We start from the raw sequence: 17,760 nt of genomic DNA, 5'->3' as shown, positions 1-17,760 counted from the left end.
TATATATATATATACATATATATATATATATACTTATTAGTCTCTTATATATTATTGCCGATTATTCGGTGCATCTCTAATTAAAGCCGGATCTCAATGTGATATATTTAATGTGAATACGATCTATGTTTTCACATTAGCCTACGCTCTCTCTTTCACACAGGAGAACTCACCGGAGTTTCACGTAACTCGATGAAGGTTACACTTAGGTATGTACTGATTTGTGTCGAGGTGCCAACCTTTCGTCAGCGCGCACGGATAATGCGTAACAGCCTTGCAGCCGCGTTTCACGCAGCCGATGTTCGCGCCCGTTAGGCCGCAGGAGTTGCATATCGACTTGGCGGCGTCCCACACTGCTTCTTGCAACCCCGTCACTCGACCACCTGTCGAATCAATCACCCGATTTTTAATGTCAAATTATTCCGACTTTATCAATTTTCTTTTTTTTTTTTTTTTATCGCAACGTTTAACTCACCCGCCATGTAAACTCCGGCCGCCCACACGGCGCACTGCTCATGCAGCCACACTTCCCATCGTTGCTCCTCTACGCCATGAATCAGAGTCATGCCCGCAAACATGGCGTTTGTATTACTTTCGACGGAGTTCCGCTTCTTCTTGCCCATCTTCGCGGAGAACTGGTCGGCCAGACCGGCGTGTCTCAGGCTCCTCTTGTTTTTGCCGCCCTTCTTCTGTTCCGTCATAATTTCTTGCTCGTCAGCCGATAGAATGCCATCCTCTAATCGTTCCTTGCCGATCAAGTACGGCCCGAATAAGTCGCTCAGCACACCGGCCGGAACCTGTTGCACACATTCGCCACATTGTTACATATAACGTTGTTCAACGTCTTTTTCACACAAACAGTTTTTCGTAACATCATGAAATCGTTCGGATATGATACGAGAGTCACAATCAGATAAGAACGTTCGAGAGAAAAGTACAATGATACAAAGATAAAATCTTAAAAAATATGAATTATCATGAAGATACGAAAGATACTTTCTCTACTCAATGCGTATCAGTTCGTCGAAGCTCGTACAACGCCAAAGCGTTAGTCGTTTAAGCCGAGTTCGAGGAAAATTACGTACTGTATATGTTCCGGCTGCAATGTGCGGCCCGTCTAGATACGGATGCGGTCTGGACGGGTCTCCGGGTATAACGGAATGGGGTCCTTGTTTGCAGAAGACGCAAACCCAGGTTGAGTCCGTGGTATGTGCGTCATATCGCGACGACAGCGTGGAACTGAAGAGACCCGCTTTATTGACCTTGCCTGCGGATCAATCGAAAAAAAAACCGGTAATAAACCAAATTGTGCTCAGAAAACGAAACACGCGGAAATGACTGTCGTGTACGTACCTTTATAATCCAAATCGTTTTGATGACTGAGCTTCTTACTTCGGCTTGTGTTTCCGTTGCCAATGCTCTTCCTCTTCTCTTTGCTTTTCTCCTCCTCCTCTTCCCGCGGCGCATTCACCACCTGAATGCTCAACGGACTGTCCCGCGGCCCTTCCACGTGAACTACCGGACCGCGCGATCGGATCGAACTCGCGTTCGAGCCAGAATCGTACGTCATTTCTCTGAGACCGTCGACTTTGGTGTTCTTCTTCGCCTTCTTCAAAGTCTGATCTTGCTTCTTTGAGCCTTTCAACGTCCGTCTCTTCTTTATCTCCTTCTGCGGAGAATCGCCCGTGCCGAAAATATTTTCCGACGATCTAGAGATTTTTCTTTTGCTGCTCTGCTTGCCCCTTTTGCCTTTCTTCCCCGGTACCTTTGCGTCCACCGTAGAGGAAACGTCAATAGGATTGGTCTGAGTGTTGTTTTGCGATTCGTTTGACGCTAGCAAAAGATTATTCTCAAGACTGTTGATTTTCGCGACGTTATTGCCCTGAATCTCCGCGCTCGCGAGTTCCGTCTTCGATTCCTCGCTTTTTACATTCGAGTCCGCCTCCACAATCCCGGCGAACATTTTCTCCAATTCCGTTTCCACTTCCGCGAAGGAATGTGGTGCCGCGATCGTTGACGTTGTCGTCGACGTCTTTGTGTCGTTAGCGTTCTTCGGGCTTGTCACCTTTGAAAACTCGAACGACGACGCGTCGTCGTTTGATTTTCTCCGTACCCTTTGATTTGGCGTCGAGTTACCGGCTGTGGTGTCTTCGCTGTTGCTTAGCCTCCTGATCGGTTGATTTTCTTCTGATTGTTCTTCCAAATTCTCCTCTGTCGTCGGTTTTTCCGATATTCTCTCATCCGCTGGTTCAGCGATCTTCTCCTCCGCCTCAACTTGCTCCTCGGTCGTTGGCACGGTACCAACTGTACTCTCCTCCGATACCCGGTCGATGATCCGCGGTTCCGAGGGTTCCGTAGGCTCCAGTTCCATATCCTCGACCTCCGTTTTTGAATCTTTGCTCAACCTCACGGGTTTCTCCAATTTTCTTTTCCTACGCTGCTTGGTATTGTCGTTCGAGTCGTCGTTGCTGAAGGCCGGTGACACGACCTCGTCCTCCCGAGTCGGCGACTTCGATTTCTGCCTCTCCGGCGACATACTTTTAACACTGGACGTGTCCTTCTCCTCCACCGGCATCACGATCACCGAACCGATGTTCTCGGCACTCCCGAGCTTTTTATTCCCACCTTCCAGTTTCTCTAACAGAGAATCGACGCCCTTCTTGCCCCTCTTCGGCAGGTTCTTGGGCGACCTCACGCTCGTCTCCTCGTGCTTCCTGTCCCTCTCGGACGAGGATTCTCTCTTAGGACTATCCGTGACGTCCTTCTCCTTAGATGTTAGATTAACTATAACAGGTAAGGTGGTGGTCCTTGGCACTTGCGCGATAACACTCAACGTGTCCTTAACTTTCGCTTCGGGTTCTTTCTTATCTGCGACCACCCTCTCTATCGTCACACTAGGCGGCAAATTTATCACTTTCTGTGTAAAATTATCTACATTTATTTCCTTAATCTTATCGTGAAGATTCGCGACTCCTTTCAGATTGCTCTCAAAGTTTTTCACTGTTATCTTAGGAGTGGTAACCTCCTTCGTTGATAGCGAGACCGGCTCGCTGACGGAGTTTGGCGTCGGTACGGACGAACTGATTCCGCTGTCGGACGAGGTCTCTCCATTTAGCGGAATCGGAGGTGAGATTATGTTCCCGTTTCGACTGCCCTTGTCCACGTTCCTCGCGGTCAAGCTGATGGGAATATCCTGAGATATTCGGGAGTAATTCTCTGGAATGATGTCCGACGTTGACGAGAGATCCAGCGTGCTCTGCGAGCCGGGCGAGCCTCTGTACTGATTCTGACTCGGCCGATTATCCACCAACAGTTGTAAGTTGAACAACGGGTTGCCCGGCGTGTTTGCTTGCGTGACACTCTTTGAGGGAAGTGTAGGCGTGTGCCACGTCGGCGGTGCTTGCGTGTGCGCGAGTTGTGGAGTAAGTTGTGATGGAAGATGGGACGGTCGCGCCATGGATGGATGCGTGTAGAATCCGCTGCTTAGCGTGGCGCCGGGCAGCGCGGTCGGATGAATATTGAGAGCTGAAAACACAGTCATTGTTTGTTAAGATCACAGGGAGACAACGAAGCGTCGATTAAATGATTTCTGTAACTTAAAACTGAAATTACCTTGGCCCTGCGCCATGGTGAGATGATTCCAGACTGTTTGCGGTGGAGGTGTGCCAACCGGTGGTCGGCTATGACCCGGATACTGCCCTGACATTTCGAAACACGCCCAATTGCCTAATGCTGAGTTGCAGGCAGCAACCAGATCAGTGTTTTCCGACTTGTGTGCTTCTTCCTCGGTGCAGCACTCCTTCTTGATGCTATTACATTTAACATTCGACTGTAAATGCGTCCAGGACGACTCTTTCGGTTTGCTGTCACTTGAATGTGGCGGCAATATGTGCGTGACGTAATTATCCAAAATATGCACTCTCTCTGGCTTGAAATCACCGTTCGTCACAGTCTTCCCGTTTACCTCGCTATCGGCATTCAGTTTACTGATGGACTTGAACAACTCTTTACTCCTGTCCGAATTACATGACAACTCTAAGTCGGAAAGTTTCAACAAACCGTAATCTATATTCTTGTACTTTGCGTTGTAACTCTGTACGTTAGGGGAATGATCTATTTGTCTTAAAATGGCACCGTCCACTGAAAGTGTCCCTTTATCGACAACCGACGTATACTGATATGAACCGCAGACTCGATCTTTCGTACGATCGTCACGTCGCGCGCTTTCCTTCGAGTCTACCACCAAATTGAGCGGCTCATTGTTACTCGCCACAGAGCTGTTACAATCGGGATCGCAAGTTTCCTTGTTGCATTCAACACCACTCGACGCGACTATCGGTCTTGCGATGCTACTCCGCGTGTCAGTCGAATCCTCCGACGCGCAAGCGATATCCGTCTCGTGACCAAGAATTTTTTGCAGGTTAGAAAAATCTTGGACTTTGTCTCTTGCAAAGGGACAGGCCTTGTTATCGCTGTTCACTGAGCCGAGTTCGGTCACAAATTCCTTCCGACAATTATCCAGCCTATCCTTCTGTACCACCTTCCTCGTCTCCGCGAATAATGACACATCAACTGTACGTGGAATCAGCACATCGGAATTCAGCACTATCCTCTCATCGTCGTGTCGTGCCGTTTCTGACAAATTTGTGTGTTTATTCGGATTCTTCGATTCCGTGATAGACGTCTCTTTGTGATGCAAGTCATATAAATTTTGCACGGTATTGTTGTGTGCTACCAATGCTTGCAGATCAATCCACTGCATGAAACTGTTTGGCAGCGCCCATTGTGGCGCGACATCAAATATGTGCAGCCCTGGAAACACACAAAAATAATCAATTTATTATTAAATCATTATCTTCTCAAGTTCTCTCTGATATTGTATCACATTGCGTACTAACGGCAAATCAATGTGAAATGAATTAACATCACTATTTTAACTATCACTCTTTCCGGTTTTAATGCAAACACATAACAAAAACAACTACATGACAACATAATGATTGTATTTTACCATTGCTGGGAACGTTAGAAGAGTGATGGCAACTCACACCATACTGAAGACCCAAACTACTTTTGTCCAGTTCATTTATATCGTGCGAATAGAAATAATATCCTCCTATGTCAGGAAACTTGTCAAACTTTTCTTCCTGCGGCGTGTGTTTAGATGCGTGCAGAGATTCTGTAATTGCAACAGAAGCATCTCTTAGTGACTCGATCAGGCATTTGCAACACTCGCACACACAAAGTTTTACCACTCTGGCGAAGTCAACACTGGCAATGTCGATTCGTACGAATAAGATGCAGCAATTATTTGCGCGCCGTTAGTCGTCAAAAAATAACTGAGAGATAGAAGTTTTCATTTAATATAAAAATACACGCACTTGTTTCGAGGCACAGGTGTTATCTCTCTTCTGTATCGGATTTTTTTCTCTCAACCAAGAAGCATTTATTCATACGACCCATTGACACTGCTGACTGTGTGAAAAACAGCTATCGTTCGCTGTGTACGATTCGTCGACGTGCACACACACATACATACACACTCTCGACTCTGTCACGAAAAGGTAACACACTTCTCGCGACACGTCCATTTTTGCGAAACTTTAACCACAGACCCCATGACGAACGTTCGCGCGAAACTTTTTTTCTTTTTTATCACGTCGGAGATTCGTTGGCGTTTGTCAGAAGGTAAATACGAAAATCCTCACGGGAAATGTTGTCAACACGAGCTAGGGAATAACGTGGGATATATAAAAAACAAAGAAAAAACTTAGAAAAACTCCGCAAACGACCGGACTTGAGAGAGTTCGAGAGAGGTGACTTCACGACGAATCGGCATCCTTTCGAGGGAGAAACGTGTCTAACGGTTTGCCGCGATGTTGCGAACGGACAATCGGTCAATTTGCTATGTCGTTATTCACGAGAGACAACGCTCGCTTCGCAACATCTTCGCTCGGGCTTCGCAATCGCGCCCAGAAATCGGCGTCTTTCCGAAACTCGTGGCATGAACCGTGCGAATTCTCTGATATACGCACTGTGCGTACACACACACATACCAAATCGGAGTAAGAGACAAATAATAAAACAGAGAGAGAAATAGAGATATGAGAGAGAGAGAGAGAAAGAGACGGCAGTTCACGGCGCACACGTACACACGCGAAAGGTAAAGCACGGCGGCGAGCACGTTTTATCCCGCGCGTACTGTACTTACACCACGTACGTGCAAACGCACATACAACGCGCGGTATAACACATACACACACACACACACACACACACACACATACACGCGCGCGCAAACACATCGACGGTGCGTCGTTGCGTGAACGCCTTATGCACTACGTGCACGCGTGAGCGAGACGTGAACGTGGCTCCCGTTGGACAAGGGAAAAAAGGGCGAGGGCACGGTCGCGAAGCGTGAGAAAAAACGGAGATGAAAAAGAAACGTTTAATTCCGGAGAAACGGAGGGAGGAGACGAATACGCGCCATCCGCGCGAGACGGATGTTTCCGGAGGAGCCGCGTGTCATCGCCGGCGATCTCATAAGAAGCACCGCACAAACATTTTCCCCGGCGCCCTGTGATAATCGGTAGCGCGCGCGCACGCACATAGACAAACGTACATATACACACACACGCACGCACGCACGCACGCACTTGACGATATTTTTAACAGAGGAGTCCTATCAATCGTTTATGCACGCGCGTATTACGCACGGGATACGCAAGAATGAACGGGATGGATGAATGTAATGTAATACATACATGCACGCACGCACGCACGCACGCACGCATGCACTCACGCACTCACGCACGCACTCACAGCGTCGCGTTGCCACCGGCGGCAGCAGCGGTGGCGACAGCAGCGGGTGGACGAACAGCACGCACGCACGACACACACGGGGACACGCACGCTCGTATCGACACGTCGTTGCGCGGATCCGGTACGGCACACGCACGGTGCACACGATGGTGCATGCGATCGCGCACCTCTCTTTTCAGCGACGGCAAAATAGGAGCGGCAACGACTCGTCGCAAAGACGACGACGATGACGACGACGACGACGACGACGCGAAGACGCGCGACTCGCCCCGCGTGAGAACGAAACGCGTGCACACGCGCGATTTCACTTGAGTCTTCTCGATCGGCAGCGACGTGCCTCGCTGTTTAGGTGGCATCGACGACGGCGACGACCACAGAGAGAGAGAGAGAGAGAGAGAGATGCGCGCGTGTGTGTATATGTGTATACGCGATTGTCGTCTTTGCTCGGCCGAACCTTGTCGGACACCGCGCCCGCACACACGCGATCGCAAAAAAGCGGCGAATCCCGCGCGCACCTACCGCAACGAGGTGGCCCTTCCACCGTGGGTACGGTCGAAATTTTACGATTTACGACCCAAAAATCCTCGGGGGGCACCAACCAAAAGCAGAGTCTCAACAATGGTGGCCGTCTACATCGCGAACTCGCCGCGTGTCGGATCGACATCTAGCGGTGGCGGCGCGAATCGCTTCTCCGTTTTTCGGCGGAGCCGACGACGCGACGTGGTGCAACGTGAGCGGGGGGAGCGAGCGCTCGGGAAGATTTTCCCGATCGCGGATTATCTTCGTCGTTCTTGTGCTCCGTGTAAAATTATTTTTTTTTTTTCGCACAAAAAAAAACCTCTCTCTCTCTCTCTCCCTCAAATTGCACTCGGAAATTTCTGCCTTGTTTCTGAATTTGGTTTTTTTCTTTCGCGCAAGAGGGTTCCTCTCCTTAATTTTAAAATTTTAAAACGTTCCTCTCGTATTTCCCAACGGCGAGGGCGAGAAAATACGAGTCGCCGCGCGACTCCGTTCCATTTCGGAGCTTTCTCTTTAATATTCACTAAACCGCAACAAAATTGCAGCGGGTTCTCGCGGTCCGTCGATACCTAATCGAGCGCGACGTCGAAGGTCGCTCCCTCGGCGATCTCGGTGCTATTTCGAAATTGCTGCTCGGAAATACACGACTCACATGCAGAGAAGAGGAGATGTAACGCGGGAAAAGGAGCGCAAAACGGGAACATGGACGCGCACGTGTGTGCGACACAACTGTTGGTGTCGCCCCGTCTTTTCTCGAATGTTCTGCCGAGACGCGAAACGAACGCGATGTCCGCCGTCTTTTACGATAATTTTCGTATTGACGTCGATTCCACCACGATGTGCTACGTGTCAATTTACGCGCGTCAACGTCGCGAACACGTCCCGTATAACGCGGTTCGACACAATTCGAGCGATCGCTCTCCGTCCCGGTCTTCACGCGACGAGCTTGTCTCGGTCTTACGGTGGGAAATTCGCGGGAACGCCTACGCCGAACGGTGCTACGCGATTGGACACGTGCGATCTGACAGGAACTCGGGAGGTTTTCTCTTTACCTTTGTATCTGCCTTGATGCTGGGTCGCTTCTTCATTCGCATTTTCGTCGAGCATCCTAGTGTGTCGCCTAGTCCCCGTGCACCCGACGTAAACAAAACATTATTGTGACGCAGCCCGCCACCGACCGAGAAAGTGTGCGTAGTAATGCGTATTGGTGTGGCACGAGACAGGGTCGAGGGCGTGCGGGCGCCGAGCGACCCGCCATGTTTCCGCCCCGCGAGCGGTAATTACGAATAAAAAACAATGTACTTACCTTTAAAATTGTCAATGTGAAAATCAATGCGCTTATCTCGTTTCGGCTTTGAGAGCGTTTTTGGGATCGGTTTCGCGTCAACCGCGTGATTGGTCAAAACCCATTGACAATCGAAGCAATCGGTCGATCAAATTACACACATGGGGTGAGAATCTATCCCCGTGACTTTCACATTTGTCGAGTTTCTTAAAAACTGATTTTTCTCTTTTCGTTGAGCGATCGAGAAACAGACAAAAGTTTGGGCAGATAAACTGCTAGATTATTTCCCAAACAAAGTTAAAAAACTACAGACAACAATCGATCAATTAAGGTTTTACACGCATGTATCTTGACACGTAGTGAAATATGATGGGGTATTCAACTACCCCGTCATATTTCAATACGCTCGGTGTATTTAGTTTTTGGGGGAGATATGTGCGTGGTTTAAGAATTAAGTTAATCGGAGACGGCGAAACATCCCTGAACAACCCTTTTCACCCGTATATATTTCTCATCTGGGTCTGATTTTCAACAACAAAAATACACATCATTCAACAATGAGGATTACATCCTCAGCAAAAGCAGAAAGTTGTCATTAATTAGCGCACAATTTTCTAATCGATGATTCAGAGATCGATCATTGGTGTAAAATCCTCAAGCTGTATCGGTCCAATTCAATATGGCGACTTAAAAACGCGACTCTGCGACGCTCGCCACTCTGGACGCGCGTCGCGACGGCGCCATGGTGTCGCGCAACATGGCGCTCGTCTCTGTCGTCTGCTAGGTTTGACAGTTGCTCGACGGAACTGGTGATCTCATTTCTCGCTCGATTGTCGCGCGCGTCATTTCCCGAGCACGCGCTTCGCGCGCACATTGTTCCTCTCGTCGTCATCTCGTTGTTCGGGAAAAAACGCAAAACCCCTTCTATCGCGAGAGGATTTTCCGTCGATCGAACAGGGAAACTCGGCCTCTCGGAATCTCTGCTGTTGTCGTCTGCTACGAAGCGTGACGGCTGCGCGAATCGCGTGCATGCACGGCGTATGCGGGTGATGCGGGTCGCGCGATGTGCGCGACGAGAAATTGATACGATAAAAAATAAACAAAACAAAAATGTAACGAATAACCAGCGCAACTCGCGCGTGATGTGTTCGATGCGCATCGTCGCCGCCGCCGCCACCGTCGCCGTCGTTGCGGGAATGGAGGCTGAAGTACGGGTGTTGGTTCCGTGGGCTCGTTCGATCGAATAAGAAGCGGTTTGTTGTCGGTCCGATCTCGAGGGTGCGTATGACGTGTCGAGGCGAGTCCGCGATCGCGACGAGCCGAGACCCCCTCGAGTAAAGTAACACGAGTATCGAGTAAGGGTGCCTTCCCTTTGTTCCGATTGCGTGTTGTCGGAGAGAATGCTTGGCACGCGACGACGAATGATTCTTGTTTTCGATCGGTCGGGCCGAAATGTTGAATGAGAGACGCGGTAACTATGTCACGAACTTGGTCGAGTAGATTCGTTTGCGCGTCTGCCATGGAAACGGAACGGGGATTGCTCCGACAGAACGTGCGACACGTCGGATGGACGCGTCGATCTTAATTTCGCAGCAGCCCAAAATATTCGACTTTCACAGTCCAGTATTCCAAACGGATAATTGTTCGGGGTGTTTTGAACGCGATTTAGCGACATTTATTTTGAGTTTAAACGACATATCGAGAATGGAACCTGACACCAAAGCGTAAAAATTTGTAGTATTTGTAGTTAAAGATACATTGCAGCAGATTAAATTTTGCGACTGTATGTGCGTATGTAATTCCGCAGAATTTAGATAGTAATCACGGTGTGTGCAAACAAAACACGTAGGTAGAGAAATGACATTTTTAAATATCGACGTCGAAGAGACACGTGAGACACCTCGTAGACGTACTTCAACTTTATACAATTGCGACGAGATAGAGCATAATTATTTTTATTCATTCAAGGTGTTTTTCTCGATGATCCAAACGACGAGATAGTTCCGAAAAATTTTTCTATGACCCATTTTGATGTACACCACTGACTCGAAGCCAGTAAGTTGTAATTGATAATAATCAGTAATCCCATATGCAAGCAACAGAGAGAGAGAGAGAAAGAGACAAAGAAAAAAAGAAAGAGTCCGCCACTGATCTCAATGCGTCAGCTGTGAGTGTATTATGGAGCAGAGCGAGGGTGGCGAGATATCCAAGGTAGACCCCTCGAAATCTAAGCAGAAGAAATCGAAGCAAAAGAAGTGTCTCTGCCACATGCTGAGGAACCACAAGAAGACCAAAGTCGGCTGTCTGGAACCGTCGTACAAGGACGGCGCCCAGCCGAACAGAAACTCCAAGTTGGAGAACTCACAGCACGAGTCGCAAACCAGCACGAAATTGTCCCTGTGCTGCGCCATGACCGAACGCAGGACGCCGACCCAGAGCTTGACCGTCAGTAGATTCTCCCCGACGACGTTGAGCCGCGCCTCGGTTAAATCCGAGGTAGCGTCCGTCAACGGGGATTGTCAGACCGACGCGGTGGTCGAGAAGGAAGATGATGTTTATGTCGCGAGCGGTCAGGCGGCCCAAGAGACTGTAATCAAAAGGAATAACATATCGTTGGCGAAAGAGCGTCCCAGTACTTACATAGAAGGTAAGCTCGAATCCAGGTCTTACTGACGACGTTTAAGACACAAACGTAGAAAATTCTTGCACACACCATCAAAGGCACCATATTCCATTGGCGCGTCTGCGATACTTTCTAAATGTTTTTTTTTCTTGCAAAAAACAAAAAAAAAACAAAAACGATAATTGAAAGACGCGCCAATTGAGAAGCAAAACAAGTTGTGCCGCCGATTGAGCGACGATAACCGAGTGACAAACAAGTACTTACGAGACGGCAGGCTGTTGCAGGACTGTCTTTTGCATTATGAGAAAAACAAAAAGTTTTAGTCGAGTAAAATCTTTGTCTCGCGAACTAACACACACCCCGTAGAAAGTTTTTAATTACCTCACATCTAATCTCGCGACCGAGCGTCACTTCTGTTTCATATGTCTTTTTATGTGTATTGTGTAATACGGTCTGAATGATGATCGGATGACCTTGCGCGTGTCCCCTCCATGTGTGGTTACGTTCTAAAGCGGTACGTACAACACAGAGCCATAATACTTCCAGTGTGTATCGATGTAAAGCCGCGATTGTACTGCAGACGTGGATCTAGAGCCCAGTTGTAATCTTATCGCTGACGCACATGTGTGTATAATCCTTTCCCGAATCGTTGAGAATTAAAAAAAAAAAAAAGAACAAAAAACAAACAAAAAAGCGAACAAAATCCGAATCGAAATGTCAAGTCCGAAGACGAAAAAGAAGAGAAAAAGTTCCCTTCTCAAATCGTTGCGACGCGCTTTCAAGAGAAAGGTTGGCGAAACGGGACAGACGGAACTCCATCGTAGGCAGGAGGAGTTGGTTAACAGGTCGACCGATAAACCGGGAAGTGTGTCTCATTCGTCCGAACGAAAACTCACTCCGAAAGCGGTTGAGAGAAAACGCGAAACTTCTGTTCTCGAGGAGACTAGTTCGTTGGTCGGGACGATGGAACGTAACGATGGGAATTTGTCAGATGTGCGGGGGAGTAGCGACCACGTAGCCGGCGTAAAGAACGAGAATTCCGAACGTAACGTTGCGGAATATCGTGAGAAGGTAGAACAGTGTCTGAGGGACAAAAGCGAGGGGAGTTCCGCGTTAGGATCGGACAGACACATGAGTACAAAAATCGCCTTCATGCGACAGATCACAGACGTTGCCTCGAATTCGGGAGATAAAAAATCGCAACCGCGCGACAATGACGACGCGAAAGGTTCGAATTCCGATTTCAAAAGCGCGTTATCATCGCGATCCACGACCGTTGTTTCTAATAACGCCGCGTTGAGAGACACGAGAAAACTTATAATAAAAGAAACGAAAGCGATTTCCCAAGAGAGTAGTGAAGATAGTGACTTCTCTGCAGACTCGACGGAAGACTCGTTCGACTCATCTTCAATCGAAGAGGAAGACGAGAGCAAACGTCTGATCGAGTCTGAGAAAGCGCAGAAATACTTAAAGGATGAGTATTTTACGAAGGGAAAGTATATCACTTATTTCTTCCTGGAAATGGAACGGCAGAGTTACAATCCCACTGAGGTTTACAGTATGGTTCAGTATACCGATTCTGAAAAGCCGGGGAACAAAGGTACAAAAAACGAGATTCACACGAACTTTCTCTATATATATATATATATACATATATATGCTCTGCTTCAAATGTTTTGATTCTTATTATGTTTTCGCATTTTGTTTTTTCGCATTTTGTTTTTACGCGAGGGGGAACACACCGTGGATTCTTCTGTTCCAGAGTATCGGCATTGTAAAATAGCTTACTTTTTACGGTGTTCTCCCTGTGTATATATGTTAGTCGTATCGAGAAAATGTACAAATAGCTACTTTTTTTTTTTTAATATCTAGATTAGATTAGAGATTAAAAACTGGGATGTACAGTGCCGAGATGTTTGCGGGCGGACTACGCGATTGTTGTTGGCTCGTTTTTCCGAGTAAATCTAAAGACACTCTGTGTGTAACGTGTTTAATCGAGTGACTTTTTCCACGTACTAAAACTCTGTGTGTTAAACAGTTTTTGTTTTTTAATAATATACACTTACGTGAACTAGAGCAATTTTGCTTGGAATTCACCGCGCGCAGCTCAGTGCTCACGAAGTTGAATCAAATTTAAATAGCCTTGATGTGTGTCGATTAAAATACGTGAATTATTTCGCGGAGATCTTTAAGTATCCGTTTCTCTCTCTCTCCTTCCCGAGCTGAGCAACTAATTAAATGTTACGAATCTGCACGCTAGTGCCAAGAACTGCAATAGGCGGCAATTTGAGCAATTTGGTTTCATTACAGCAGAATGCCGTAATGCCGTTATGAATCTGATTTCTAGGCACGAAGTACATTTGTTCGATCAGTATATATACATATATATATGTATGTCTCATATATATATATATATATACATATATACGTGTTCTTTGCTTTTGAGATAATGTGAATGGTTTTTTTTTCTTTTTTTTGCGCAACTTATGATGCACACAATTTGTCTATCGGAAAAAAACAGAAACCCGTGTGTAACGCACAGGTTTGAACTGTTTCAGGAGAAAATTCCTCTTCCGGATCACTGTCGCCGAGCATTTCCGAACAATTGCGTCGCAGATTGCTCCATAGACGATCCGCCGATAATTTGATTGTGAACTCACCCACAAACTCCATGAGACATTCTAGTCCGGATTCGATTAAAAGCGCGCCAATACAGCACAAGCCACGCTCAACGTCGCACGATGCTTTGTCCAAAAAGAAAGATCGTTACTTCTGTCACACGACGGGAGCGTCTATGGACAGTTTGGCGAAACAATCCCTACTTGCCGCGCAAGTACTTAACTTGATACCTACTCAAAAAGCACGTGAGAGGTACGTATATGTGTGTTCTTTTAGAAAAATTATTATTTTAAAGATGATATTACTGTTTTTATTTATTTATTTTTTTTTTTAAATAAAATTCGACGTTTCAGGAATTTTCTTCACGGAAGAATCGCCGCCAATTCCTTGCTCGGACCGGTGGAGCTCGAGAAGGTGCTGCCGAATCGGGAGTTGAAGATCTTCATTGGCACTTGGAACATGAACGGTCAGACACCGCCGAAAGAATTGAACGACTTCATGCTGCCGTCCGACATCGAGACCGTTCCCGATCTGCTGGCGATAGGCACGCAAGAGTCGTGTTCCGAGAGAAACGAGTGGGAAGCGGCTTTGCAGGAGACTCTCGGTCCTTCGCACGTGCTTCTCACCAGCAGTAATCTCGGCACGCTTCATCTCGCCATATTCCTTCGACGCGATCTCATCTGGTTTTGCTCCGTCCCGGAGGAGGACAGTTTCTCGACGAGAACCGGCACGGCGTTCAGAACGAAGGGCGCGGTCGCGATAGCTCTCATGATATTTGGAACGAGCTTCCTCTTCGTCACCGCTCATTTGACCGCACATCAAGATAAGGTGAAGGAGCGCGTCAACGACATCAAGAGGATCGTTCGAAATCTCGATCTTCCCAAGGAATTGCCCACTAGGCACAAGAGCAAAGGTATTGTACGCCAAATTTCTCGACATTTGCGATTAAATTCTTGCGTAACACAAATGTGTTTTTTTTTTTCAGACGTTACGCAAAACTTTGATTGCGTATTTTGGTGTGGTGACCTCAACTTCCGTTTGGCACAACCGAGAGAGGAAGTCATTCAGTGGATAACGAATACATGTTTCCCGCAAGAGTCGCCTATAAACCTGCACACGGATCAGCTGAGAACTACCTTGAACGAGGGCGCGGTGCTGCGCGGTTTCGAGGAGGCTCCGATCGTCTTTCCGCCCACGTACAAGTACGATCCGGGCACGCAGAACTTCGACTCTAGCAGCAAGCAACGTACTCCGGCGTATACCGACAGAATACTCTTTAAGGGAAAGGGTCACACCAGAGGCTACATCAGACGTTTCAGTCACGAGAACGCCAACTCGTCCAGGGACGGGGCCATTGAATGCCTGGTGTACGATTCCGTTCCTAGTATCTGCACCTCGGATCACAAGCCGGTCTGGGGTGTTTTTAAAACCACGCTGAGACCGGGTATCGACACGTACGTGTCTATCACTTATCGACGTTTCGAGCGGCAAAGCCTGTATAGCTCGCACTAACCTACACATACATATATGCGCGCCGTTAACGTATAGCGGTAACAATCTATGACACGCGCTGTTATTTTATTTTTAGAATTCCGCTTGGCGCTGGACTTTTCAATCGCGAGGTGTACCTGGAGGGTATCAGAAGACGCGCGGCCGCAATGGACGACTCTCTCGGAACTTCAAAAGTTTGCTCGCTTCAGTAGAGAAACGTTCGCGAGACACGCGTTAATACGGTCAGTAATGTATGTATCTCGATAAAAAGATGTATTCGCTGTTTTTTAATAATACGAGAGAACGATTATTTCGCATCGTTCCTGCTGTACATGTTCTCTCACGGCGGATGCCACAGAATTTCTTTTGTACGTATTTACGTATTTCGCCAAGTCTGTCCATTTTTTATAGCGGTGATGGGAAACATTTTTCTAGCGAGATTTGTACGATAGTTTTACTATTACTAAAAACAGAAAAATACCGTTGAAGGTCTCTAGTCAACAATAGAATTAAATCGCTTGTTTAGTGATTTAGATAACGAGAATGACTAGTTTATAACTTTATCATGTTGTTTTGTTTCTTTCTCTCTCTCTCTTTCTCAACCTGTGCCACATTATGAATCGAAGAAAATATTTCTATGCACTTTTCATGTTGCCAAAAGATTACAAAATTACGTTCTTTGTAATATTTGAGACATTTTCTTTAGACACATTGTGTTATCTACAATATTTAAATATACGCAACACATAACTAATACTTTATTTAAAATTTATTCAAGACAAATAGATAATGTACATTAGGAAAAAGAGATAACACAAAAAGTTCTTGTTGTTACACAATTATGTGAATATATATATCACAAGATATAGTATGTTAATTTATAGTTATTATATAAATTAGACAATTTTTTGTTAAAAATTGAAGAATTGTTTTCTGTATTTTTTTTTAAAGATACTTAATTTCTATTTTACTTTGAACTTGGATGTAAAAAATTGTAGAGACCAAATATTGCTGGGCCAATACATTACACTAGTCGCTAAGATTTAGGATAGATAGATTTTTGTTGATTTGAATTATTTATATTTTATTTATTGAGATCACCCAGTATATATTATTGAAAAAAGAGATTTACAAAAGCATGGAATATCTTTTCTTAATATTACTTAGTATTTTTCTTAGTGACACAATTTGTAATTACGTCAGCAAGTAGTTACTAAATAGTATTTCGTTATCTCTTACCTTACTACTAGTCTACTTCTCGAGGAGCGATAACGCCTTGAAAATAATATGTTCTACTTCTCTGCTACACTGCTAGAAACAATATTAACAGAAGATTATTATATGTACGGCTAATTAACAAAACCCCGTAAACCCAATACTGTTGCACAATAACCGTGCACAAATGAGAGAGATTTCTATTTGTTCCAGTACATTAGATATCTAATATATATATATATTTGCTTTGTCAAAACCGCAACAACAAACTAATCGAAAAGATATAGTTGCCTACATGTGTGAAATGTGATATATTCTGTGTACATAGTCATTTGTCAAAAATTTACCTTTAATTTATATTTTTACTTATACAAATTACATTATCGTTGAAACAATTGACGATAGAGTTTTTACAGACAATATATTTCAATTTAATTCGAGTCGTAAAGCGAATTGAGTCTTTTTTCGTTCATTTCCTCTAGTGGTTTTAATGTCTTCTTAAAAAGATAGCAAACATAACACAGGATGTGTTTAAAGAAAAAAATATATTATAGCATTAAAAATATAAATATAATGTATATATATATACACCATAATGATTTAAGAAAGAAAAGAGAAGCAGTAAACTTATTGCTCGATAAAAAAACAATATATATAGACTACTAATACAAAAAAAAAAAAAAAAATTAAACACAATATGTTGCAAAGTGAGAAAACTTAAGCTCCACAACAGTATTTGGAGTGTGGCGTCTGATACGCTTAAAGAGTTTCACTGAGTATATTGCAGAATTATAAATGTTTAATAGAAAAGAGAGAAAGTGCTTAAATTACTACAACGTAAAGTATTAAAATAAAACAAAAAAAAACTAGAAAAAAAGACAAATATATAATGTGTGTGTATCACATGTTAGACGATAAGCGAAATATTGAAAAGTATTTTAAGAAATATGTGATTCAAGTTTTACTACTTAAACTATTAGTGTATACGTGTATTCTATTATTCCATTAAATATTGGAAGATGCGATATATACACAGTAAAAAAAAAAATGTTAATTTTAACATTTTTTGCATGTCCCAGGAGGTCCACTCTAAATTGTAAGTTAAAACAACTTATTCGTTGTGAGTCACTTATTGACAAACTAGTAAAGTCAAATACTTGACACAATACTTTACATTTATATTTGT

General features: G+C 45.2%; 2 protein-coding genes across 10 annotated transcripts; one reads left to right on the top strand and one right to left on the bottom strand.

The window, feature by feature from the left end:
* Positions 1 to 13: 13 nt before the first annotated feature.
* Positions 14 to 11,647, bottom strand: LOC109853110 (serine-rich adhesin for platelets). Of its 5 annotated transcripts, none has more exons than XM_020424885.1 (8): positions 11,514 to 11,647; positions 8,394 to 8,461; positions 5,012 to 5,179; positions 3,613 to 4,812; positions 1,354 to 3,525; positions 1,086 to 1,267; positions 476 to 797; positions 14 to 383 (listed from the first exon to the last, which is right to left on the bottom strand). In XM_020424885.1, the coding sequence occupies exons 1-8, from the start codon at positions 11,546 to 11,548 to the stop codon at positions 181 to 183; spliced, it is 4,350 nt and encodes a 1,449-aa protein (XP_020280474.1). In that variant the 5' UTR covers positions 11,549 to 11,647; the 3' UTR covers positions 14 to 180. The 5 variants fall into 5 exon arrangements, with proteins under 5 accessions (XP_020280474.1, XP_020280475.1, XP_020280476.1 ...); XM_020424886.1 differs by lacking the exon at positions 11,514 to 11,647 and adding an exon at positions 8,648 to 9,284; XM_020424887.1 differs by lacking the exons at positions 8,394 to 8,461; positions 11,514 to 11,647 and adding an exon at positions 7,342 to 7,455 and having other exon boundaries at positions 5,049 to 5,179.
* LOC109853113 (72 kDa inositol polyphosphate 5-phosphatase) lies at positions 9,401 to 16,271 on the top strand. 5 transcript variants are annotated; one of them, XM_020424898.1, is made up of 7 exons: positions 9,401 to 9,904; positions 10,595 to 11,273; positions 12,628 to 12,849; positions 13,808 to 14,120; positions 14,222 to 14,781; positions 14,854 to 15,322; positions 15,457 to 16,271. In XM_020424898.1, exons 2-7 carry the CDS (start codon positions 10,805 to 10,807, stop codon positions 15,569 to 15,571), a joined length of 2,148 nt encoding a protein of 715 aa, XP_020280487.1. In that variant the 5' UTR covers positions 9,401 to 9,904; positions 10,595 to 10,804; the 3' UTR covers positions 15,572 to 16,271. The 5 variants fall into 5 exon arrangements, with proteins under 5 accessions (XP_020280487.1, XP_020280486.1, XP_020280485.1 ...); XM_020424897.1 differs by having other exon boundaries at positions 9,401 to 10,471; XM_020424896.1 differs by having other exon boundaries at positions 9,401 to 10,517.
* Positions 16,272 to 17,760: the final 1,489 nt, after the last annotated feature.

This window comes from Pseudomyrmex gracilis, unplaced genomic scaffold (genome assembly GCF_002006095.1).
Source record: "Pseudomyrmex gracilis isolate BER0280 unplaced genomic scaffold, ASM200609v1 scaffold_43, whole genome shotgun sequence".
Classification (NCBI taxonomy): domain Eukaryota; kingdom Metazoa; phylum Arthropoda; class Insecta; order Hymenoptera; family Formicidae; genus Pseudomyrmex; species Pseudomyrmex gracilis.
The sequence above is the reverse complement of the archived record's forward strand: the minus strand, read 5'-3'. Positions and strand labels throughout refer to the sequence as shown.

What these genes read in the sequence shown, in the direction of transcription:
- LOC109853110 (XM_020424885.1), bottom strand. Translation starts at nt 11,548, where the DNA reads ATGCAAAAGACAGTCCTGCAACAGCCTGCCGTCTC. An exon ending in AAACGATTTGGATTATAAAG is followed by an intron (nt 1,268 to 1,353) that starts GTACGTACACGA and finishes ATTGATCCGCAG; the next exon opens with GCAAGGTCAATAAAGCGGGT. An exon ending in GGCCGGAGTTTACATGGCGG is followed by an intron (nt 384 to 475) that starts GTGAGTTAAACG and finishes TTGATTCGACAG; the next exon opens with GTGGTCGAGTGACGGGGTTG.
- LOC109853113 (XM_020424895.1), top strand. Translation starts at nt 11,964, where the DNA reads ATGTCAAGTCCGAAGACGAAAAAGAAGAGAAAAAGTTCCCTTCTCAAA. An exon ending in CACTAGGCACAAGAGCAAAG is followed by an intron (nt 14,782 to 14,853) that starts GTATTGTACGCC and finishes TTTTTTTTTCAG; the next exon opens with ACGTTACGCAAAACTTTGAT. An exon ending in CTGAGACCGGGTATCGACAC is followed by an intron (nt 15,323 to 15,456) that starts GTACGTGTCTAT and finishes TTTTATTTTTAG; the next exon opens with AATTCCGCTTGGCGCTGGAC.